Source organism: Arabidopsis thaliana (assembly GCF_000001735.4).
Source record: "Arabidopsis thaliana chromosome 1 sequence".
Taxonomy (NCBI): Eukaryota; Viridiplantae; Streptophyta; class Magnoliopsida; order Brassicales; family Brassicaceae; genus Arabidopsis; species Arabidopsis thaliana.
Window position 1 is genome coordinate 24,385,367 of NC_003070.9, and position 25,484 is coordinate 24,410,850.

Below are 25,484 nucleotides of genomic sequence, written 5' to 3' on the forward strand. Positions count from 1 at the left end.
ATTATATAATATTGATATTTTAATGAAATATACAATTAAATTAAATTTTAATTAAATTTTCATTGATTTTATGTTTATGCATAGAGACATGTTGTCAACACTTGAGAGAGTCCCTTTATCAATTAAAGTTTAACACAAATAGCATAGTCCCCTATATCAAGATCACCTGCAACTAACCAAATTCTCACCAAAATCACTAACAAATGAAACAAAAAGGAAAAAAAAAAAAAACAGCATCAATGTTCATCTTTTCCCCTACATACATATATATAAAATCTAAAATAAACACAATTTTATTACATAACATATTAAGATTATATTTATTGGATTTCTTCCTCTCTTTTTTAAGTGTGATTTACTGTTGTCTCTAATTCTTTCATCAGCAAACACCGATTACGTACAAAATAATACATTATTAATAACATTTCTTACTCAAAAAAATGCGCCAATTCAAAGGCTTGTCTAACGTGTGTATATAATAGTGTTACTTGCTTGCCTATACTATATATAAAGAGAGAGAGACTTCTAAGATTCTCCTCCATTTTTGCTACATTTTTTTTTCTTTGATTAAAAACATTTTTACTATTTTTCGCTTTTTGCTATTTCCTTGTAACTTAAAAGAAGAAAAAATGAGAGGTAGCGGAGCAAAGATCGCCGGCGTTTTGCCGTTGTTTATGCTATTCATCGCCGGAACAATCTCCGCCTTTGAAGACATAGAGAGGTTGAGGATTTGGCCGTTACCGGCACAAGTTAGCCACGGTGGCCGGAGAATGTATCTAAGTGGAGATTTCAAGCTTGTTACGGAGGGAAGCAAATATGGAGACGCCTCAGGGATTTTGAAAGAAGGATTTGATAGAATGCTTGGTGTTGTGAGGCTGAGCCACGTCATCTCCGGTGACCGGAATTCTTCAGGCACCGGTGGATCTGCTTTGCTTCAGGGACTTCACGTCATCATCTCCTCCTCTACCGATGAGGTTAGTTTCATCTATCAATCTACAACAACAATTTTTCTTAATGATATATCTTCAAGTTGATGAAAAAAGCTTTACGTTTAATGTCATTATAAGTTACAATCATCTCATTATTACCACAATCAAAGACAAATCAATTGTCTTTATCTTTAACAAAAAAAAAATCAATTGTCTCTATTGGTTATAAATTGTATCCTCTTTTTTTGGATATGTCATTTTCACAAATGTTGCAACATATTATTTTTTTCTTTTATTTTATTTTCTTTTCTTTTTCCTAAAACACTTTCTATCCACTAGTCCACTTATATATTATTTATGAAAAAAAGAGAAAGAAATAATATTTCTATATTATCCTAAAAAATATTTAATGAATTTCATCGATATTTTGGATATAATCATTTCTTTAAATATTAAAATTTTGTTAATATTACAGCATGAAAATTGTACTAACGTTTAGTTCAGAGTCTGTCTGGTTAAAGCAAATTTTTCTATATTTTTATTTAGAAAATTTAGAAACTAAATTAGACGAATTGACAAAAACAAATATATATAATTTTATGAAGTTTAGAGTTTATAATTATTTTCATTATACGTAGAACTAATCTGAGCAGTTTTCATTATTTAGTGCATTCCCTTTTGATTTTGGTTAAATTCATACCAAAACTAAAAGAGATTGAATATAATGGGTGTATATTTTTCCTGAAATCATAAGAATTTGACTAAAATTTTTAGTAAATTCACAAGTAAAAAAAGAAGAAGTAGAAATTCTTCTATTGATACGTTTATTTTGTGTTCTGGAGAAAAATATTTCTCATTTTTTTTTTTTCCACTTTTCCATCAAAGTTATGCTGAAAACTTTTTCATTTTTTTTAATCCTGGTTGGTATTAAGAAAAATTGAGACATATATTTCAATTGTTTTCCTCTAACATGTTTACCATTCACCAATTGGTATTATTTGTTTTATTGTCTTCATTTATAACTATTTTTCTTTTGTCAACTCTTGATAAACAATTTTTCTCTTTCTTAACAGAAGTTATTTTAGAATATATTTTACAAATTGGATCCTAGTTTACGCAACTTTGTCCATGAGAATTGAGATGTGCGTAGATGTATCGATTATCCAACTTCTTATCTTTTTTTTATTTTTTTGGGTTGCTTGGCTTTGTTGATTGGTGTCTGGCGACTTGGTTGTGTGGTGGTCCACCAACTCACGGACATCCTCGTTATCTTCAATCAGATCATTGAATATATATTTGTTCTATTTTAAGATCATTGAGAATATTTTATTCCGAGATCCAGATTTTAATCAGATCATTTCAAGATTTCACGTAATATAAATCACAAATAAGTGGAAAAAAACTCTATAAAATTATAGTCACAAGTGGTAGCTAGTAATGAAACTTTCATATTGGTTGAAATACGTATCAATTATATTAATTAAGTCTTTTGACAACCATACGATATAGCTGGTGCAAGTGTGCAAGATTATTCTAGATTCTGGTCCTAAATAAAAAAATATTTATCTATTTATAAAGATATGAAAGTTTAATAGTACAACCATATATCATTGAGAAAATATGATAATGTCTAAATTTTCATACTAAAATAGTATACATCATGGCCTAATCTTAAATCTTAAATATGAAACTAATTTCATTGTATATACATTATTTCATGTTCTTGTTATGAAATTAATCATCTGAACATTGACGTAAATTTAATAATATTTAAAATGGGAAACCCCCCCAGTAAAAAAAAAAAAGATGATTGAATAATATAGAAAATATTGTTTGTACTAAAAATCCAACAAAGGTCGTTAAAATTTGTGTAATTTTCGTGTTGCAGTTGGAATATGGAGCAGACGAGTCGTACAAATTAGTGGTTCCATCTCCAGAGAAGCCGTCTTATGCACAACTTGAGGTTAGTTGGTACCATTGAACACCTAACCCCAGCTTTTGTCACTTTCTCTAACTACTTATATCCATAAAGATTTAAATGTAAATTCAGCTTTATAACCATAAAAGAACCTAACTTTGAAGATTTTGTTTTCTTTAATAGTTGAGTTCGACATGCAATCAAATTTTCACCGTAAAATACATGTTTCAGAAAAGAAAAGAAAAAAAATGAAACACTTCTGTTGTGTTTTGTTTTATGATCTAGTACTTTTGCAGCTTCCTTTTAAATGTAATTTTTTTTTCACCCACTATAGAGACCCATGTAACATAGGTAGGGACATGAAATGGTGTACTCCACGTGAGCTGTATTAAACATGATGGGATAATTAGTGTGGTCATATTTTGTTTTTTCCTCTATAAGAATACAAATGCTTAAGCACAAGTCGTTAGCTATTTATTATGTCAATATAGAGAAAGGTACAAAATTATTGTGAAAGATAAGTGTGATTCCCACTAGTGTTGGACTGTTGTGTTTAATCAAATATTATATGAAAAGAAAAATAATACAATCTCCATTGATATTTATGTTACCACGCGTGCAGGCCAAGAGTGTTTATGGTGCATTGCACGGTCTACAGGTTTGTGTTTGCTATTTTTCCAATTTGGTTATCATTATAGTTAATTAAAGATTTGAGTTACTGAAGAAAATGAAATTATTGTAAATGCAGACATTTAGCCAGTTATGTCATTTTAATTTGAAGAAAAAGGTCATAGAGATTCTAATGACTCCATGGAATATCATAGACCAGCCTAGATTCTCTTACCGTGGCCTTTTAATCGGTAAACGATTATTCATTTCAACTTCTTCTCTAATCACTTAATAACACATCACTTCTGATCGACTGTTTTTGTTACTACACAGATACATCCCGACATTATTTGCCACTTCCGGTTATAAAGAACGTGATTGATTCCATGACATATGCCAAACTTGTAAGTTCTTATAAGATGAGTCAATTTGGTTTAGTTTATGAATCTCATCTTATAAATGACCAAGAGTGATATACTTTAGTTGGTTGATTGCAGAATGTGTTACATTGGCACATTGTGGATACACAATCATTTCCTTTAGAGATACCTTCTTACCCAAAGCTATGGAACGGCGCTTACTCTTCCTCTCAGCGATACACCTTCGAAGACGCTGCTGAAATCGTCAAGTATATATGTCTAGATCCTAATATTCATGCAAATAAATGAATCATACTACAATCATAGGATTGATGTTAACCACTTATGTATGTGTATATATAGTTATGCTCGGCGACGAGGGATCCATGTCTTGGCTGAGATTGATGTTCCAGGACATGCTCTCTCATGGTAATTTCTTCATCTTCAACTTTTTTTTATCTTCTCTAATATATTTCGCATTTTCGACGATAGTAACTATGATAATATTCATTGTTATAAATAAAGGGGAAAGGGATATCCTGCCTTGTGGCCCTCCAAGAATTGTCAAGAACCACTTGACGTGAGCAGTGACTTCACATTCAAAGTCATTGATGGCATTCTCTCTGGTAAAAAGCTTTAAAACACTTTTTGCTTTATGTATGCATCACCAAATGTTGCCTAACTTCTTATGGATATATTTCATTCAGATTTCAGCAAGATCTTTAAGTTTAAATTTGTCCACTTGGGTGGTGATGAAGTAAATACAAGTAATGATCAATATCTCTTTTGTTTATCATATATCCTATCTATGGTGTTGGTTTTGATTACATGTACTTCGTTGCAGCTTGTTGGTCTGCAACACCGCGAATAGCCCAATGGTAATGATACTCAGACACTTGCATAGTTCTTTAAAACGTTTTTCCTCATGTTACTCCAACTTTCTAACTTTGAAGGCTTAAAAAACATCGGATGAGTGAAAAAGAAGCCTATCAATATTTCGTGTTGCGGGCGCAAAAAATCGCCTTGTCTCACGGATATGAAATTATCAACTGGTAATTAAATTACACTTTCCTTACAAAATGAAAACGACAAGTAATCAAAATTTTCATATGACTTACTACATTTTTGTCTAATGTTATACTGTAGGGAAGAGACCTTCATCAATTTTGGAAGCAAATTAAACCGGAAAACCGTGGTTCACAACTGGTAATTGCATCTGTACGTAGAAAAGAAGTACAAATTGTGACTCGACGTTGAATTTAATATAACGTTTTCCTTTGATGAATCAGGCTTAACACAGGACTTGTTGAGAATGTGACTGCGTCCGGTTTAAGGTGTATAGTTAGTAACCAAGAATTTTGGTATTTGGATCATATAGACGCACCTTGGCAAGGCTTTTACGCAAACGAGCCATTTCAAAACATAACGGATAAAAAGCAACAAAGTCTAGTACTTGGTGGCGAGGTTTGCATGTGGGGTGAACATATTGATGCTTCTGACATTGAACAAACCATTTGGCCTCGCGCTGCCGCAGCTGCAGGTACATAAACGTTTCCTTATAACTCTTGCAAAAAGTTTATAAGTTTAAAACATACTTTACACTAATTGCTAAACATTAAAAAATATTTTGTGTTTGGGAAGAGCGGTTGTGGACACCCTATGCAAAATTGGCTAAAAATCCCAACAATGTAACGACGAGGTTGGCTCACTTCAGATGTCTATTGAATCAAAGAGGAGTTGCAGCTGCACCTTTGGTTGGTGGCGGACGAGTTGTGCCTTTTGAACCAGGTTCTTGTCTCGCTCAGTGATTCGAAAGATTAGCATTGTAGAATATATTACAGTCAGCAACACCTTGGTCAATTCAGGTTGAAATGAACCCCTACAAAAAAGGGATACTTTGAATTTTTTTCTTGGTTGATTTTTTAGTGGTAGAAATATTCCTTCTTATTTGGGAATAATTGTTGCAACATTCATGTATAAAAGGCCTTACCAATTTCAGGCTTGAATAAGAATACATAGTTTGCACATACCACATTCAAAAATCATAATATTTGGTATCTAAACGAGAAAGAGAAACAAAATATGAAAAGATAGAGAGGGAACCATCACTACCAAGAAAGAGAGTGGTCATGTTTGTTTTCCAATCGCTCGCTAGTGACTAAATCATGTTTGTTTTGTTGACCCCAGCAACAACGCTAAAATTTCAGCCATCGACATTTTTTAGTAGCTAGTTGACCAAAACTGTCACAAAATTAGCGACTATGAAACAAACAAGAATCAATGCAAGGCCAGCGACTACAAAATGAATAAAAATATATCACTGGTCGCTTATTGAAGTCACCAATGACCAAATCATGCTCGTATCGTAGTCGTCTAAGACTGAATCATGTTCGTTTAATAGTTACTAGGACAAAAGACTAACAACTGAGTGATCCAAAATCATCTATTTTTAAATGTTTGTTTTGTATTTTCATGTGGAATATAATAGAATTTTTTTCAAGAAAAATACTGCATTGATTTTATTATGTTTACATATATAAAGGAAAAATAAAATTGATATAGTTATGTAACCAAGTAATAAAAAAAAAAGATTGAATATAACAAGTATAATTTAAACTCAGTGACGTAGATGCAATATTTTTCAAGGCTTCCAGGCTTTAGGAGGTGGTGGAGTCGGAGAGTAGAGAGGAGGAACACTATTGAACATCGTGTTCTTATCAATTTGTTGGCCACCACTGCTGGTTAAGGAAACGAGAGCAGCTACGAGGCCTGCGTTACCAGAGAGAGTAGGCTCGCTTGCGTTATAATTGTTTCGCAAGTCATGGAACTCATCGAATTTGTTTGGTCCACCAACCATAGCTCCTGTGATGTTGTTTGGATTTGGATTCTTTGTGTCTCTATACTTCAATCCTTCTCTACAGCTTCTCCTCTTTTTGTCGTTTGGGATCGTGGCGCCTCGGTGATGAACACGTCTTGGAAACTTCTTGCCGAATCCAACCACATAGCTCATTTTTAAGGGGTTGTCTCCAAGAATGTAATCAATCTGATCAAACATACAACATAATCATGATTTGTTCTAAATAAGTCATAATTTGTTTTTAAAGGCTCCATTCTTACCTGAGACTGAGCAAAATCCTTGAGAACATGGTTCTCTACAAATGTAGGTCCACAGTACCATCCAGGAACTCCAGTAGAATTAAGATAATCCGCGAACAAGGAAGCTAAGAAGGAAGCATGAGCCACATATTCAAGTGGTCTTGGTTTCCCCAAGTTGAGTTGCATAAGCCCTCCTGAAAATTTTCTCCACAAAACGGTTCAAGTCATTTTCAAGACCATACACAAACGAAAAACAGAGTAAAGCAGAGTAATTAATCACCTGAAGTTCGGTTAAAGACATTGTACTGCTTGAGATAAGCACACATGGTGATACCAGTAGCGTTATGGTACCTATTGAGCATGTTTTCGTAAGGGAAACCAGGGTTCAAGAACAATCTATACCGAGTCATCAACAACATTGCTCCAGGTAATTTGTTATTCCAGCTCGGTACCATTAACTCGGGTCGATTAGCAAAAGCTTTAGCAGTTTGAGGTACACTCGGTGTGGTGGCGAATTGTATGTAAGTCTTGTTTCCAGTGGCGTAGTAAAGCCATGCACCAGCCCACATGAACTCGTCGAACATACTTGTTGAATTGTAGAAAGCTTGAGCCGTTGGTTGTCCGTCCGAGTAGCGCTTGCGTCTGGACTTGCTTCTGAAGAAGGGATATAGAGTTTCTGCGCCTTTTTTGAGCTTTTTGGCGTAGTCCGGTTTGTCAGTGAATACGATTGAAGCAGCAGCTAAGGCTGCAGAAACTTCTGCGCCAAGGTCAGCGGCCGAAGTGGAAGAGAGGACGGGACGGTCGTAGGACATGTCTTCTGGTTTTTGCCAACAGTAGATATCATCTGGTGATTCTGAGTCTCTTAGTCCCCCACCAACCTAAGAGCCATAGAAACAGGGCTTTCATCAAAAAGGTTTAGGCTTAGGTTTCTTGTTGCGCAAGAAAGTAATTAAACAGAGTTTTCTAAGAACCATAACGGTTTTTGTAATATTGCATCGATCATAGCAATTCTTCGTAACATTCTCTCATAGAAGTAACAACTAATAATACATTACCTGAGTGTAGATATGATCAAGGCGAGTAGCAGAATTGTTGAAAGTGAGAAGAAGATAATCAGTGCCCCATTTGAGAACATCTCTCATGTGATCATACTCATCGATGGCTTTGTATTTGTGGCTATACTCAATGAGACTCCAACTTAGCATTGTCATTGAGAATGCCATCGGAAAATGAAACTTGACGTTGCTTCCTCCGTCGTAGTATCCCCCGACCAATCCTCCTACCACGTCCGGCAGCCCATCCTTCGTCCCTGAATCACCTCTCCATGAAACCTTATTCTTCTTCGGCAGCTTACCAGCTACAATATCACATTTTCATTATTCATCATTCATCTTTTTTTCCATATCATCAATATTTTTCACTCAGTTTTAATTCCTCTAATGCTTACCATTTAGATTCTAATATTTTTATAGACATGAATGATACACGATAGAATTCTTGAATAATTTCTTAGGTCAAATATGAAAATGTGGCTCGACATATTGGTGTTAGTTTAGTGTTTTGGTTTAACTCGATTTCATTTGTATGAGTGTCTTGAACCGATTCCATATTTCTTCTATTTATTAATTAATTAAGAAAATCTAAACTAATACTATCAAGAATTAATTTGTCCTTCTCAACTTAAAATAATACAAAATGCATATATTGGATATATAAAAAGAAAATTTTGATTTTAAATTTATTTTCTAATCTTGATATAGAGAAGAATATTTGAAAAAATGTATTTAGTGTAGAAAAAAACATAATTCCAAACAAGCTAGCACTTAGATATTCATACAAAATTTAAGTTTATATATTTTGGTTTATTACGAAATTATACTGCTCAAATATCGAAACCGCGTTAGTCCTTGGAAAGCCAAATGAATTTGTGAGCATTACCAGAAGCCAGCTCACAAGAACAAAATGAGAAAATGCGAGGTTGAAAGTTAGTCGGATATACGTGCTTGAAATTGATTTTGGTATTTTATTAGAATGTCAACACTTGCGTGTTATTCTTGAAGTCTACTACCTAAAGAATGTTTATTTTTGAATTATTAAACGTTTTCTAATACTAATAAGTTATTGCGCTTGCTAACGCGGAATTATTCAAATTTGCCTCACAAGTCACAATAAAATGACTTTTTAATCACTTCATTAGAAAACTACATCAGCAATTGTTCCACTTTTTCGTTAATCTTTTAAGAGTTTGTTTCCTTATATTTACAAATAATCACATTTTCCACAAAATTTCTAAAAAACTCTCTATTAAGTCATCAACTTTTATAGTTAAGTCTTCTAATTTAAAGGGTGTAGATATTTTTAATTTTTTTTTTCTATAGAAATTGGATGAAAATTGGACTCCATAAAAGTAAGAAATGAAAATTTGATAACTCAGAAAATCTAGTCGTCTTTTTTTTTCTTGTCATCTTTTTAAGTTTCTAGTTAAATATTTTAAAATTTAACTATCATCATTATACTATGCACAATGTAAATATATAAATAAGAAAAAATAGTCGGCAAAAAATAAAGAATAATAAGGAAGACTTACATTTTTGAGCATCGAAAAATTGAAGTGCTTTGTGAAGGGCAAGAGTGTAATTATCAGGCGGAGGAGGTGCAGACTTATGACGAGGCAACGACTTGACGATAATGATCGGAAGAGCAACGACGAGAAACAAGACGGCAATAGATCCAACGGTCCACAAGAAAACCGTGCGGCTCACGGAAACACAACCTAGGTTTACATATTTCTTCTTCTTCTTTCTCCAATTATCTTGCGGTGCAAGCAACCAGCCTTGTTGCGTTTCGTCTAATTCACTTCTCTGTGAGTGAATAGCTCCTCTGTCCCACTCCGTCGTGTTCCTCAGCCGTTCTTCCTCCTCTGCCGCAATACGGTCGCTGTCTACGGCGTCTAGCGACCCACCCCATACATTCCCGGGATGCATTTCGAAAGAGCTTGGATGATTAAGGTTTTTTTTGGAGAAGAAATATAGAAAGGATATAAAGAGTTCTTTTTTTCTATGGAAAAAATAAGAAGTCTACTTAATTTTGGTTAATGATCGGTGAGAGGGATTTTATTAAAGAGTGAGTTGACCAAAATTGGGTCTTAGGAAATGGGAACGATGTGTCTATATTGTATATTCTAGTAGAATTGTAATCGAATTTTTTTATATTTATTAGTTTGAAGACTTGTTTCAAATAATTTTAATGTTTTTTTTTGGCAACCAAACATTAATTAAAAAGCAAATAATTTTAGTTTATTGATTTTTTTTTTTGCAATAAGCCTACATCAGATTTTAATTTGAATCGAATATAACTATATGTCCTATGTATTTTTTTGGGGCCTAAAAGAAAAAAATATCAATGTTTTGGTAAATGACATGGTTATAGCTTGGTTTCTACGTTCAACAAAACTCGGGCTACTTGTTGTATACCTTGACAAGATTCTACTAAATCTTTTTTCAGACTTCCAGTCAAGTCTTCTAGGGTTCTTAAGTCGGGTTTTTATTTCGGGTTCTGATTGTCTGATTCTAAAGTCTCTTTAGAGTTTGTCATTTGTTTTTGTTGGTGTGATTGACGTCCTCATTCCTAAGTCCGAACACTATGACTCTGATATGTTATTGACAGAGACAGAGAGTGATAATATAGTTTCTGATAGGGAGGATTTGATAAAACAGAGTGATTACATAATGTTTGTGTTGATCCTTCTTAGTTCTTACCGTCTATAGTTTCCCTATTTTTTTAACACGAAATTTCATAGTTTGTGTAACTTGCGGCAGAAAATATAGATAGCTCACATAGCTATGATCTAAATATGAGCATTCGTGTATATGATTTTATGGTAGCTAGCGTTGTTGACAGGCTGCGGTAAATTGGTCTTCGCTAGATGTTGTGAAGCGTATGGAAAATACTATAATGAGCTAATATCTATTGGGCTTTCATTTAGCTTTCGCTATTTATTAATTGGGCTTGGGCCACCCTTCACAAACTGTTTATTTTGTTCCAAGGATTTTTCAGTTGAGAGATTATGTAAGCAAATTTTGTTTTCTTCACGTAACAGAAATTCGATCTAACTTATGTCGAGATGAATTGCTAAAAGAACCATTATCCCAAGTAAAATGTATTAGAAACCTCATACTTGAATGAGGAACCCTAAAATATGTATAGAGGATTGTGATAATGTACTCACTATCAATATAGTCAGTTATAAGTTAGAATTCTGTTAAAAGTGTTAAAATAATGTTTTGTTTCAAATACTTAGTTTATCAAATAAACTTTTTTAATCTTTTTATGTCACCATGAGTTATCTGAATAAAGATGTTTATATATCCGCAAGACTAGTCAAAAGTGGATAGCTCCATTAACTGTTATAGTGTAACTATTCTAGTGTAACAATTCTTAGAAGTATTTGGTTTTACTATTTTAGTCTTACTTTCTATACTTGATTGTTCAGGTAACATTTTCAAAATTGGAGATGATTTTACTTAATCGTAAACTTATTACTTATATACTAAAAAGCTTGTAAGTAGGGCCCGAAATGTGGAAAACATTGTAATTTAAATCCAAACTAGTTTTAGAAGAAGACGCAATGTATATATAATAATGGAAAAATATGAAAACGATATCAGCCAAACATACTTATTATGAATATTAATTGGAGAGAAGGAGTGTAACCATCCATATGGTGTGAATTCTATGATTTTTGGACCCATTGTTATAAACGAAGGAAGAAGACAAAGAACATGAAGACATGAATAGTTTTATTTCAAAAGTAATGAATAAATATATAAATAAAAGGAATGGTTGTCGTTTGAAAATGGGTACGAGTAAATAGTGTTGCAGACTCTGCTCCAACAGTAATTACAACAATGCAATATGCAACCACGACCCACTTGCTTCTATTCATTTCCCATTCTTGTTCTCTCTCCAAATTGACTAATGTTTTAAATGTTATATGATCATGATAACCATTCTTTTTTCTCTTTGCACGCTTCTTCGTTAGGTTAGGTCGTACGTAAAAAGTGATGACCTAATCGTAGAGACCAACTAAATTTCGGTTCTGATTACTTAATCGAGTGTTTAAATTTGCTTAACTTGACATTTGTTACCAAGAAAGGAGAACTAGTAGTGAAAAAAGAGAGTTTAAAACCTTGACAATCGCTTAACCCAAAGTTTTAGAATATTTCTGCTAGTACATAAGGTAAATGTACACATTTATTGTAGTTGTTGTATTGGTTGAATTTGGCTCTGTTGGTTGAGGTTTCAGATTCATAAAAAAAAGTACTGTAGTTACTAGTAAAAATGAACTTGAATTATGGTTGTATTGTTGTTATACAAAAATGGCACACTTTATGAAACCAACTAAAAACAAGTATCCATTTCTGATAATAACATTTTCGAGGATTTTTAAGATATACAACAAAATGCAGAACTATATACAAAGTCTTGTGTCTTGAGAATGTAACTTCAATTATTAACACCAAAATGTCTAAAAACCTAAAGCATCTAAGAAACGGTGCCACTGTCTCTAACCCCTTTCTCAACAGTTCGATACAAAACTTCCATTAATGTTTTTCTATTCCCTTCACATTTGGAAATTCAAACTAAAAATGCATAAACAAAAAATACTATAACCTCATCTTAAAAATTACTAATGTCCCAGTAACATTAATCTCATAGGGTTACTAATCATGGGTTATCTTTTAAACTCCAAAAACAAAGTAGGTATCATTATATAAACAAGTTTCATGGTATATCTCCTAATTTTCCCGTAGAGGAAAGTATGAAGATATATATAGAGAAGAAAGACAGAGTCCGTGATCACTCACTCTCTCTCTATCTCTATATATCGACACACCATAAAAGTTGTTCTTTCTCTCCGTTTCCTTAGCCTCTGCATCTGGGCGATTTTCTCTTTCTATCTCCCTACACCTTAGGGAGTACTGATCCTAAACTCATCATCTTTCTATGCCTTCCTCTTTTCTTTCACTTATTTTCTTTTCTATTTTTTTTCTTTCTTACTTTGCGTAAAACTAGCGAGTCAAAAATAAAGACACTTGCATGATCCTAATATAATATTATATATTGTAATTAGAGAAAGAGAGAGAAGAGAAGAAAGAAAGTGGCAGTAGATTCTTATGGATTTTGGTATAAAGAAACATGAAAAAATGGGTTTGACCGAAGAAACTTTGAGGACGGTAACTTCATTATCAACTTTTCGACTGTATTTATATTTTAGCTTTTGTCAAACCGTATCATATAATATTAATGCGAATTACTAGTAGAGAGTATAATAATAGTAATAACAAAATGCTTGGTTACTGTATGTAAATCCCTAGACAAAAAGAATAAGAATAAAAAGAGCAAAATTCTTCATCCCAAGATCCATCAGGAGAGTCAGAGTCAGACCCCATCTCTCATTTCCCATCTCTCCTTTTCACATTTATTTCCTTTTTTTTCTTTCTAGATACTTTTTTATTTTGAAATTTAATACTAATAACTATACATTTATTGTTATTATTGTTGTTAGAGTCTATGCTAGGGTCCAAGGGTTCATCCCAATATCCCTTCTTCTCCTTAGAAACTCGCAACTTCTTCACATGGAAATCAATTCCCTCTAGTACCAAATCCTATTACTATTGAAGGTATACTCTATAGTTATTTATTTAGTTAAGTATATATATTAAAAATAAATAACATTAATTAGTACTAGTCTTATCATATTTATTAGCTCATTTTCTTATAAAATACTAATATAATAGGAAATTTAAGCACAAGATGAGCTTTGCCCATCGAGAGCCTCAAAACCCAAAAGTCTCTTCTTCTTCACGAGATCCAATCTTTTGCTTTTTAGTAATTAATTACATCTTCTTCCTTCTCTTCTCTCTTCTTCTTCCCTCTCTCATACCTACCTATAAGCAACACAAAGAACACCATTGATCCCATCTGTTTTGTTCCCTATATTTCGTTAATCCATCCATACGCATTCCAACTACACGGTACAAATTTCCATCTCTTTTTAATTTGTTTTTATAATGATTTTAAATCTCTCAGGTTGTCTCTAGACTCTTAGGTCTAGTTACCAAAATTTGACTAGCAATCATATAGCTACAAGTTCCTCTATATCATATAGCTACACATATCTCTAGGTCTGAAATGATCTTTTATCTCCCAAGCATATATTATATATTTGGATGCATACCTTTATGTTTGACTTTCGAAAAGCACCTTCATGTTACTCATTTTTTCCTCTATTTGCTTTCAACAGTTGACAAGAAGGTTGGATCAGTATATATAAGTATACATATACACTTATGTGTGTGTGTAGTGTATGTGCATATATAGCTCACCAAATATCTTTAATACTACTAATTGCAAAGTTTCTCTTATTTTACAGCTTTTTGTATGCAACCCCAAATAGCAGCTTAAAGAAAGCAGAGAGGATCTTCTTTTATTTCCCCTCTGAGCAACAGAAGCCATTATTCAAAGAAAGGCTTCTTTAATTTACTCGCAGGTAAAAGCTTTCTTATTCTATAGAGATTGAACAACTTTTTTTTTTTTTTAATTGACAACAATAAAGATTGAGCAACTTCTCTACATTATTTCTTTCTTTATTTTCTCACTTAATTTCATATTTGATTACAAAAACAGATAATGTAATATCTCCAAAATCACAATTGATTTCATAATATCTTTTTTTGTTTCCTTATACCTTCTACCTCCAAAAACTAAATTCAAAAACCCTTATTTCTCTCAATTTTCAATGGCGGCTTTGTGTAGGGAGAGGGAAAAGAGAAAAAATTGAAAAACTCCATTTTCAAGTCATTAAAATGGCATCTTCTTCAACAAACTCACCATGCGCCGCTTGCAAATTCCTCCGGCGAAAATGTCAACCGGAATGTGTATTCGCGCCCTATTTCCCACCGGACCAGCCACAAAAATTCGCAAACGTTCACAAAGTGTTTGGAGCAAGTAACGTGACAAAGCTCCTCAACGAGCTTCACCCTTCACAACGTGAAGACGCAGTGAACTCTTTGGCCTATGAAGCCGACATGCGCCTCCGTGACCCTGTCTACGGCTGCGTCGGCGTCATCTCTCTCCTCCAACATCAGCTTCGTCAGCTTCAGATAGATCTCAGCTGTGCTAAATCTGAGCTCTCTAAGTACCAAAGCCTCGGTATCCTCGCCGCCACTCATCAGAGTCTTGGCATCAACTTACTCGCCGGAGCAGCAGATGGAACAGCCACCGCCGTGAGAGACCACTATCACCACCACCAGTTTTTTCCTAGAGAACAAATGTTTGGTGGCTTGGATGTTCCGGCCGGTAACAACTACGACGGTGGGATTCTTGCCATTGGACAGATCACTCAGTTTCAGCAGCCGAGAGCCGCCGCTGGAGATGATGGTCGCCGTACTGTTGATCCGTCTTGAGATTTTAGGGTTTTGGTGGTGTTCATCTTCGTCGATCGCTTGGTGATGAGAAAACTATAATTTTAAGAAAATATTTGATGTGGAAAACCAAAATATTTTAAACGTATGGTACGTCTCTCTTAATGACATTAATTTCGGTTTTTATTATTATTATTACTTAGATATATTATGATAGTCACTTTTGTATTTCTTTCAAATTTTATGGACTTGCTCTCTTAATTGATATCACATACTTGCATTATAGAGTATATTATTTCCAAATATGTCGAGTCTATTGATCCGCATATGTACCTCCAGCAAGAATATAGACCTAAATTCAGTTAATCATTGAGTGATTTTAATGGTTAATGTTAGACTTCTTAAGTATTTAAAAAACATTATTAGTAAAAATTATGAATATGAAATATAGTGTATACCATGTAGATAAATGTATTATAGTGTTTTCCTTTTATTTTTTTTGTAGTTCAAATTTTAAAATTAAATAATAAAGGAAAACTATTAAAAACATTTAAAATTGACATATTTATATAAATGATATTTGCAAGAAAAGAGGTTTGATGTGGAACACTGTCAGCGTCAAGGATAAGATTTGATGTAAGAAGAGGCTTAACGGAATATAACATGAACATGAAACATCTTATCTCCGGGCGAATTATACCCACTAGCTCTTTCTAGGCTTTCTCTCTAATTAAAAAGTCTCCTTCATCTATTTATGATGACTCTATTTATTGTTGTTGTAAATACTAATTGTCACATCAACTAATTTAGTTTTTTTTGATAAAGTTACTAGTTCCTTATTTTACTATTTGGGTATAGTAATATGCAAAATCTCAATTAAATTACTGGTGCTATTACTCTATATGCAAGTTGAAAATTCACAGAAAAAGTTAGTGATATAGAGGGCGCCTTTCACAAAACCTACAAACATATATTAGTGAAAAGAATTTTAATAAACAGATATGATCAGTTATTTTCAAAAACTAAAAAATTACAAAAAAAAATTACAAAGACCTCTGAATATATACCCATCAACGAAGATTTTCAGAAGATAAAACTAAATTAGTATCTTGTAAATACAAAAAATAATAATTTTCAGCATACTTTGTAAAATACTAGCTATGATTGGTAACATTTCGTAATCCCCCAGATGCTATAAATAAAACTAACTTATGTGGTGGGATGAAACTTTGTGAGTTAAACGTTTCTTAATGAATTATGGAAAATGAACTAATAAGCTGATTGAAATCAAAGTAAAAACCTTGTTTAAAGATAGTTTCTTTCTTTTTCTCTGATTGCTTTAAAAAGAAGGAAACTTGTTTAGTTAAAGACGCGTTTTTTTTTCTTCGTCTTGCGTTTCACAATGCAACTGTATCTAGTCAATTCAATTGCATTATTATTGTCAACTAGTCAATCGCATTTAAGATACATAACAATGATGATTATAGTATCTATATTTACACTTTTATTGATTTATTCATTAATTAAAGATATTTAATGACAAGTATCGACACAATTCCCAGTGTTGACCAAAATCCCCCAAATTTTCAGAGTACTTTTGAAGAAACCCTAAAGTAAAGGATTGTCAATATGGTTTGCTCGCTTTGCATCTGTCGCCCGCACGGTTGCATCATCTATTTTCTTTTTACTTTATTACACCATAAATAAATGTAATAAAATTAACCTTTTTTTTAATCTTTCATTCCCTAAAAGGTCTACCAAAGCAGTCCATTGACATCGGAATTCCTATTAGATATTCGATTAATTAAAACCCCTGAGAGCTTCTAACAAGAATTACATCTAAGTACTTACAAAATTTTACATTATTTCTTGATTTTTTTTCTTTCACATAATCTCATTCTAGTTAAATATTATATTAAATATATTATATTTAAACCATTCATTCATAATAACACATATTTTTGATTATATCATTATAATACATATATAAGTAATAACCATTTAAATAATGCTTTTAACAATTGATCATTGTTGAAAGTTGAAACGAATAAGTAACTGGATCAGACTTTGATCGGTGCAAAACATTTTAGAGTATGGATAGGTATAAAATTAACAACTTAAAGAACTAAAAAATATATTTTGAGTTAGTTTGCCTGAATCACTTAATGTAATATGTAATTTAGATAAGGCTGATAACTTGTATACATTTTTTTTTACATTTTTTTATCATTGATTTTTAACTGAATCAAGTTTAACCCTATAATATAGTTATATCAAGCTACTTAATGACGAGACTAATTTGATTCAGTTAACAAAAGCTGGTGATTAAAAGATAAAATCAATAAACTTTGTGGATTTATTGCTTTCATTGGAGAGTTGATATTTTGTCTTTCATTTTAAGAGTTGAAGATTTCTAATAGTTTTTTTCGCTAAACTAATAGGGTTTAAAAAGGAAATTTTGTTTTAGAAGATATTTAATTTGAAAAAATTATTTTCTAAAACGAGACCTAATAAGAACAAAAATGTTATTATGGAATACATATTTCATTTTGCTAATGAAAACTAAAGTTGGTATATAACATAGGGAAAAGTCGTGAGAACTGTACTTATCTAATAGTGTGATTGCAGAAACAGGTACTAGTTCGTGGGAAAATTTTACTTCATGAATCCATCCAAAACCTTCTTTTGTGATCTTCTCAATTCTTTACAAACTGTTGTCATTTTAATACATTATCTAAAAAGCTGTTTTTTTCTACTCCCTCTTTATTCTCTGTCTCAACAAACAAAGCGACCCCCACATAATATGAGAGACAATGTTCATCCATGGGACATGTTTCTTATGTATATATATACTATTATTTGAAATTTGGAATAATACAAAATTGGGTGCAGTGTTTTCAGAAAACAATTGAAATATTTATTCAAATATATACAGTACATTTCATGTTGCATATATGCTTTGGGTTTAGGAGTCCAGAATTTACAGCAAACAATTGGCGAGCCTTTGTGACTCAATTTTTGGAATTAGATTTTTTCGAAAAGAGTATTAGAATTCGGCCTGCACAAATTACATGCCACCTGTTTGATATGTGGCTTAGTCCATAATTAATAAGTCATGTTAATTATTAGTATGTCATTGCATTTATGTTTGGATTATAGTTTTCTTTTGTACATGAAGTCCTCTTCCATCTCGTTTCAGCCAGAGATCTGAGTTATTGTCCACAAGCCGTTGTTATCAGCCGGAGATCTGAGTCCGTCTCTTTTCCTAAGCACTACATATATGGAAGTGTTTTGAGCTGAATCAATTAAAAGTTGTTGCCTAAAAAAAACTATACATATATGGAAGAGCCTAATCTTACATTGCCACAGAAAAAATGGTGTTTTCATTATTGATTGCATAACTTATTCACCTAAAAATCTTATGAATCACAATTTTTTATCACTATGATCCCCGGGTTAATTTATGACAATAGTAATATATATACTCCAAAAGTACATGTAAAAATTTTCATAGTGATAATTTTTTTTGGGTGAGCTAATTAAAGAGCAATGGCAGGGCTTAAGAGAGAGTTACTAAGCACTAAGCAAAACCGTGATATTATGATTAGTTGGCCTAACGAGACCGAAAAAGTTCTCCTTGGTGTGATTTTTGGCGTCGGAATTGAATGTGAATGAATATAATGAGTATATTACACGAGTGTAAAGCAATGAATGTGTTAGTTTTGAGAAGAGTGAGAAAGAGAGAGAATGAATAAATGCAAAAGCTCTAAAATAGTTAGGAGAGGGAGGAGAGGAGACTGTTAAGCAAGAAGGGTTTCCCAAAAGAAGAAAGCCAAAGAGACGAAATAGAAAATGACAAAAATAGAGACAAAAAGGCAAATGAATAGTGGTGGTTGCGATATGAGCCTATTCCATTTATTATTTAAATCCTTTTTAAAATAAGAAATATACCAGTTTTTTTTTTTTTTTTTTTTATAAAAATTCATGGCTAAGGATATGTCATTTGGGATGGAGAGATCATCATCTCTCATTTATTACCTTCTCTTGCTTTTCTATTTCTCCATCGATGTTCTCAATTTCAAATATTTTCTTTGAATTTTGAATTTTGCACTTACTGTTGAGACAAAAAAATAATAGTACTTCTAATTTTCTATATTTATAATTGCAAATGCAATATTTTCAAAAAAAAATGCAATAGTTTCAATTTTCAAACCATCAGAAAACGTAGTAAATATATAGATATAGACTATAGTTTCACATTTGCAATGAATTGATGTTAACGTAAACAATAATATGCATTTTTGTAGTATGATTCATTTTTCTGTTTCTTATCCAAAACATGAATAAAATGTAAAATACATTCATTCTTATATAGTTATATTGATATGACTATATGAGATTACATATTAAAAAGGAACATATATACGTTTAAAGAACTAGACATAATTATGCAGATTTTTTTTTTTTAAAAATGTGAGTTGTGGCACTAAATTAAAAGTTATAATGGAGAGAGATCAATAATGAAGAAAGAACACAGCAGAGAAGCTGCTTTGCTTTTCGCTCATATCACATCATGCACAGAATTATCAGATGTCTACTGATTTGAAAGACGTAGTCAATTTTTATTTTTATTTTCTTATTTTATGATTTTTATTTGACTACAAAATCATTAAAATTTAATATAAAAAAGACAGAGGTTAGGATGACAATGATGACGTACTTTCGCAATGATGCTCTTTGTCTTAAATGCATCGCCACTATTTTACTCTCTCCCTCTACTTTCCTTCGTAATGTAATTGTACCGCTGACGCAACGCACATTCAATCTTTGAGTTCTTATAGTTCCTTTTGTCTATGTGAAGATCAAATGCGTGTAATTAAGTTCCATTTGTAACTATAGAATGTTTATTCTTAAGTTCCAGTTTTAAAGATTGTAATTAGAATTTTTATTCTTAAGTTCCAATTTTAGATAACTTTAGGTGCTAATTGTACGGTAAACTAAACATTTTTAAAAAATTGTTTACTCGGGTATTCAGATGCTACTTATGAAAAAAAAATCAGTTAACACATACGTGATACGCCCAGATATATTTGTAATAATTCTTTTTTTTTTTTTTTTTTTTTTTTGGTAAGAATTTAAGTTAGTGTATGTATATATGAAGGTCAATTGGTAAAATGAGACCGTTTAAACATGACTATCGAAATATGGGAGTTTTTAGTTATTTTTGGTTTACACAAAAGTTTTATTTGTTCCCCTCTTCAGCTATATATATATACATATATATATATATATATTTAATATTTTAAAAGTGATTTATCATCGTTTTTTCAAGACTAGTGTAATTTAGAATAATTTAGTTGAGACTTGAGAGTAAAAAGTAGGCCTGAGAGTATGGTATATTAGGCCAGTTCTGTTTGGTAATTTGTTCTTTTAAGTATTACCAAATTTTGAACGGTTGGGATTGGTTTGATTATCAGATATTTTAGGTTAATCGTTCGGTTCGGACAAATCGAACCAAAGTCCACATTTTAACCTAAGAAACATTAAAAATCATGTCGATCAGTTTAAACGATAGAACCGAAACCAATCCGAAAACAAAAAATCTCTTTTCAATTTGGTCCGGTTCAATTTTTGGGTTTGATTATTTATCCTTAGACTAGATGAGGAAAAGCAGTAAACTAGATCAGAATTTGGACTTCCCGAAGCATTTATCTCGAATACGAGTACGTAAAATAAGTTATTACAATTGGTAACTATAATTAAATTCAATTAGTAATTGCTTTAAATTTAAATCCTATATTCCATGGGAACATCAAGCTGTAGCATGAAGCTGATGACTCAATGTTCTTTACTCTTTGGAGGAACTTTGCTGCGCTTATTCTGTTGTTTAGGCTGAAGATCCTCAGACACGGCCGATGGTATTTTGAGACTTTTCAAGATCTTAGAAGTGACTTTCTTCGCAGACTTATAATCGAGGGTAATAACCTTATCTTTCTCCAAGTCCATCCTCACAGTTTCTGTGCAGCATTCCTCTACAAGCTTATATAGATGTTTGAGATTATGCACTTGCACTCCATTCACTTTCTTCACCTGTTTCCGTTATTAATAAAATAAACTTTACAGTGTCAGATTTATATTCTCCTTTTGTAATTTCTGTTTTCAAATTAAAAAACAAAAGAGTAAGCAATAAATACATTACCTGGAAATCTTCGAAAATACTGTATCCTGTATTGATGTCATCCTCTAGAATCTGTATCAGGAAACAAAACTTTAAATCCATGCACAAATTAATTATCAAGTTTGAAAGGTGGAAAAAAAAAAAGAAGCACAAACCTGAGAAATTATTACAACTTGTTCACCGGCTTTTTTGGGCATCTTTCCTAGAGCAGATTCGGAAACACAAGAACTATCAATGTATGGTTTAGTTAGAGGTAAAAAAACAAGACCCCCGAATATATAATAACTTGCAGACTTGTCATATTGACGCTTTGGAACTAGTGGTGGTACCTGCGTACAATAGATATAACCATAAAGATCGTTATTCGTTAAATTGTTTGTTCTAACAAAACATGAATCAACATATACAGTTTTAGTTTATTTGCGAAGGACGACTTACGGATTTTAGACTACTATTAAACTCATACTCTTTTCCCTCTCTTAAGACTTTAAGTAATGCTGTCTCACATGGTTTCTTCATAGAAACCAAATGCTTGAAAGTTATTCGTTCCTTCTTACGAAAATGGACTGTACACAAAAGAAAGATTTAGTAAAAGTGTGAAAATGGGGACAATTATATATATATTGACAGTTACCTGAACTATCGTTTCCTATAGGAACACCATCAATCGCGAGAATGATGTCATCTTTTTTCAGAACTTTGTGAACATCCGAAAGCGGGTTTATTTTGTTTATAAGAATGCCTGTCATTTTATCGCTCATTTTGAAGTCCTTACGGAGTTGATCATTGTCCATTTTCTGATATGTTAGATTTATTGAGCCGAAACTAACATCTTCACCACTTTCTTCAATAGCATTTAAAAAATGCCTAATGACCGGAGTTGGAATTATGTAGCTGCAGATGAATAGAAAAATAAAAATATAAGGTTATCTATCATGTCCACAGAGATAGAAATTTCATATCAATATAGGTATTTTAATTTGAATTCATTTAACCGAACGTATTCAGGATTTATGATTTATAACTTACCCTATACTATCGGAATAACATAGACTTTCAAATGCTACACCAGCGACTTTGTTTCCCATGATTACCGGACCACCACTATTTCCATTATTGATAGCTGCATCTATTTGTATTGCCAGTAGTTCAGTGCCGCTGTGACTGTATTTTATGGGTCCAACTCTCGACACAACACCTTTCGAAACGGATATGGTATCACCACCTGCATTAATATGGGCTCATACGTAACTAATTAACTAGCCATTTTTAACGAGTATCCATAACACAAATTGTTGTCACAACCTATATGCACATATTCTTATAATAGCTATAATTTCTACGTGATGCAAGATAGCATTCAAGACGATTCATACTTGAAAGTTTAGATATATGAAACATAGCTTCTTGGTTTGTTACTATATTTAACAAGTACTTAAAATTATAAAAATCATTTAAAATTTACCTTTTGGATAGCCAACAACATACACGGTGTCCTGCATAGAGGGTATATCCCCGAGTTCCAAGGGGTTCATTCCCTCCCAAAACTTATCATTATCAATCTCCAAGATGGCCAAATCACATTCATGACCAACCGCTTGAACTTTTGCTTTGTACTTTGTGGTTGAACCATGCTTTCGGACTTTAACGGATGTTTGATTAGCCACTACATGAGCATTCGTAAGAATTTTCTTTCCCGAGATTACAAAACCTACAACCATTCCAAGCTAAGTATGTAAGCCAAACCAAAATTCCTACTCTTTTATGGTAAAGAAAAATTTCCTAAATTACTATATGAATAAAATTATCAATACCAGAGCCGGTGCTTTCACTCTGCATAGTAATCTGCCAAGGTTGAAAAAGTCTAGGCTTGCTAGAGACGGTGAATACCTTCACCACCGAGTTGAGGGCCAAATCAATGGCAGAAGTAGTAATCTTTTCTTTAGCATCCTTACTAGATACTTCTTTCCCTGGCGGCAACTTATTCTTCAGCGCCGACTTGGAGTTATTCTCTTCAACACCCGATGGTGCAGTATAAGAAGAAAATAAACGAGTATTAGAAGATTGCTGTCTAAAGAAAACTGCTGTCTTCGGGACTGCATTGCCGTGAAGAAGAAGGAAACCAGGAGCAAGAGCTCTCGATAAGCTGCGAAACCGGGACACGGTACGAACACAGAGGAATGACATTTGAAGGATTTGAGCGTTGAGAGTAGTTACACCAATAGGTATATAAATATGTTACATAATTTAGGTTATATATGTTACATAATTTACCCAAAAAGGAAAGGAAAAATTCGGTATATATAAGATATGCTTTGTTTCCGTTTCTTAAATGTAAAGTTTTCAAATTCCAAAACCATAACTTCCTAATTAATGATGCACTCTGTATGAGATATGTTTTGTTTCCAAATGAAAAGCTATGAGCTTCCTTATTATTTGTAGGACATAAAATTTAGTATACATTTTTTTTTTATAACGGTTATGAATTACTGCCAAAAAAAAACCTGCCGAAATATTTTACCCAATTAACAGCCTCAAGTTAACATAATGTTAAGTAGATGTCCATTGACGTGTTAATCTTAACAAAATTAACATCTAAATTTTTCTTTCTCTAAAAGATTTTATTTAACGTTGCAACCTTGACATAAAGCCAGCAGGGATCCACATTCTTCCCAAAACAACACCAAACGAGTTGAAAGACGACATCCCTCGAAACCAAAAGCCGGAGGAACAAATATATTTTCGTGAAAACTAAAACAAACTAAACCAAAACATCAAAATAGATCATAAATTAACCTTAACATCAAAACACCACTACAAGTGGAGGTGCTAAGTTCGACTTCCGTGATGGGTTCGACGTTCGTTGGAAGAAATCTTTTCCCAAACTATGTTAAATTAATCTTTATTGGAGAAGAGATTTCTTCCAACGGATTTCGAAAAAAAATTTATGGTAAAAAATATAAGTCTGAAAGCCCTACATCTCCTAGAAATGGAACCCATATCATTCCAACCTTATCATTAATTGATTTGGTCATTTTATGTAGTAATAGAGGTCAGATGATCGAGTGGCAATTAGATTAACAGACCTAAAGAGATGTATAAGTCTCGATCCAGAACCTCCTAATTATCAGTGTACTGTATATCTAGAATTGATTTAATTGGTATAGCATATTAATAGCCGCATAACATCATAACTAAATTATGGAATAGCGGAATTCATAGAACGGCCACACTCTTAAGCTTGAATAAAAATGATATACATATTTTTAGACACCAAAAATTTATTATTTAGTAGATCAGTAGATGAACGAAGTTTCTCTAGCTTAGTTAGCGGTAGAAAAAAAAAAACCATGTGTTAATTTCATGTATTCAACGAAACCACGTTTTAAAAACATTAAAAAAAGTCGCATGAAAAACAAGTCTCTTCATTAAAATCACAGCTCATTATTACACTATTTGTATATCAGTATATGAATCTAATAGAGATAATGTGGCCGGAACGGAACTGCATGCATAATCATGAGTTTGTGCCGGAATTGTAAATTTTACCAATTGTTCAATCAAGATTTATTACTGAATTGTGGAAAAAAACTTTTTATGCAAAATGGCGTAATGAGTTTTTTCAGAGTAAAGTTTCGTAATCTCATTCAGACAGTAGAGTAAAACCTCTAGAATCAAGATTTCACTTCAAGAACACATAATGAAGTTCCCAATTTCTTAGAGCTAGTAGCCATTATCTAAATGTTCTCTTTGAAACTATATACAGTATACTTAAACAAGTCATGCTAGTAGTCATCAGTGGCGGAGCTAACTCATAACCAAGGAGGTCAGTTGACCCCCATAACATTTAAAAATACTTACTTACATCTTTATGTAATTGGTATATAATGACATAATTTGGCTTGGTTCTTCTCAACTGACCCCTATGACTCACCTTAAACTAATAATTGATCCTCATAATAATTTTTT

The 25,484-nt window shown here is 32.5% G+C and overlaps 4 protein-coding genes across 8 annotated transcripts; 2 read left to right on the forward strand and 2 right to left on the reverse strand.

Annotated features, from left to right (window-relative positions):
• The first annotated feature begins 185 nt into the window (after nt 1-185).
• On the forward strand, nt 186-5,842 carry HEXO3 (beta-hexosaminidase 3). The gene is made up of 14 exons (NM_105233.5): nt 186-974; nt 2,818-2,892; nt 3,470-3,505; nt 3,596-3,707; nt 3,790-3,860; nt 3,954-4,084; nt 4,179-4,244; nt 4,341-4,441; nt 4,523-4,582; nt 4,660-4,693; nt 4,769-4,867; nt 4,962-5,021; nt 5,105-5,355; nt 5,457-5,842. Exons 1-14 carry the CDS (start codon nt 630-632, stop codon nt 5,621-5,623), a joined length of 1,608 nt encoding a protein of 535 aa, NP_176737.2. The 5' UTR covers nt 186-629; the 3' UTR covers nt 5,624-5,842.
• A 463-nt stretch (nt 5,843-6,305) lies between these two features.
• KOR2 (Six-hairpin glycosidases superfamily protein) lies at nt 6,306-10,137 on the reverse strand. The gene is made up of 5 exons (NM_105234.3): nt 9,499-10,137; nt 7,967-8,268; nt 7,192-7,789; nt 6,933-7,105; nt 6,306-6,858 (listed from the first exon to the last, which is right to left on the reverse strand). Exons 1-5 carry the CDS (start codon nt 9,893-9,895, stop codon nt 6,457-6,459), a joined length of 1,872 nt encoding a protein of 623 aa, NP_176738.1. The 5' UTR covers nt 9,896-10,137; the 3' UTR covers nt 6,306-6,456.
• Nucleotides 10,138-12,776: 2,639 nt separating this feature from the next.
• On the forward strand, nt 12,777-15,623 carry AS2 (Lateral organ boundaries (LOB) domain family protein). 5 transcript variants are annotated; one of them, NM_001084308.5, is made up of 3 exons: nt 12,777-13,147; nt 14,347-14,463; nt 14,730-15,620. In NM_001084308.5, the coding sequence occupies exon 3, from the start codon at nt 14,780-14,782 to the stop codon at nt 15,377-15,379; it is 600 nt and encodes a 199-aa protein (NP_001077777.1). In that variant the 5' UTR covers nt 12,777-13,147; nt 14,347-14,463; nt 14,730-14,779; the 3' UTR covers nt 15,380-15,620. The 5 variants fall into 5 exon arrangements, with proteins under 5 accessions (NP_001077777.1, NP_176739.1, NP_001077778.1 ...); NM_105235.5 differs by having other exon boundaries at nt 12,790-13,948; nt 14,730-15,623; NM_001084309.2 differs by having other exon boundaries at nt 12,790-13,594; nt 14,730-15,623.
• A 5,471-nt stretch (nt 15,624-21,094) lies between these two features.
• DEG3 (DegP protease 3) lies at nt 21,095-23,702 on the reverse strand (the record flags this gene model as incomplete). Its single annotated transcript, NM_105236.2, has 8 exons — nt 21,095-21,427; nt 21,537-21,587; nt 21,671-21,844; nt 21,954-22,081; nt 22,150-22,409; nt 22,545-22,740; nt 22,981-23,226; nt 23,330-23,702. The coding sequence occupies 8 exons, from the start codon at nt 23,700-23,702 to the stop codon at nt 21,176-21,178; spliced, it is 1,680 nt and encodes a 559-aa protein (NP_564856.1). The 3' UTR covers nt 21,095-21,175.
• Nucleotides 23,703-25,484: the final 1,782 nt, after the last annotated feature.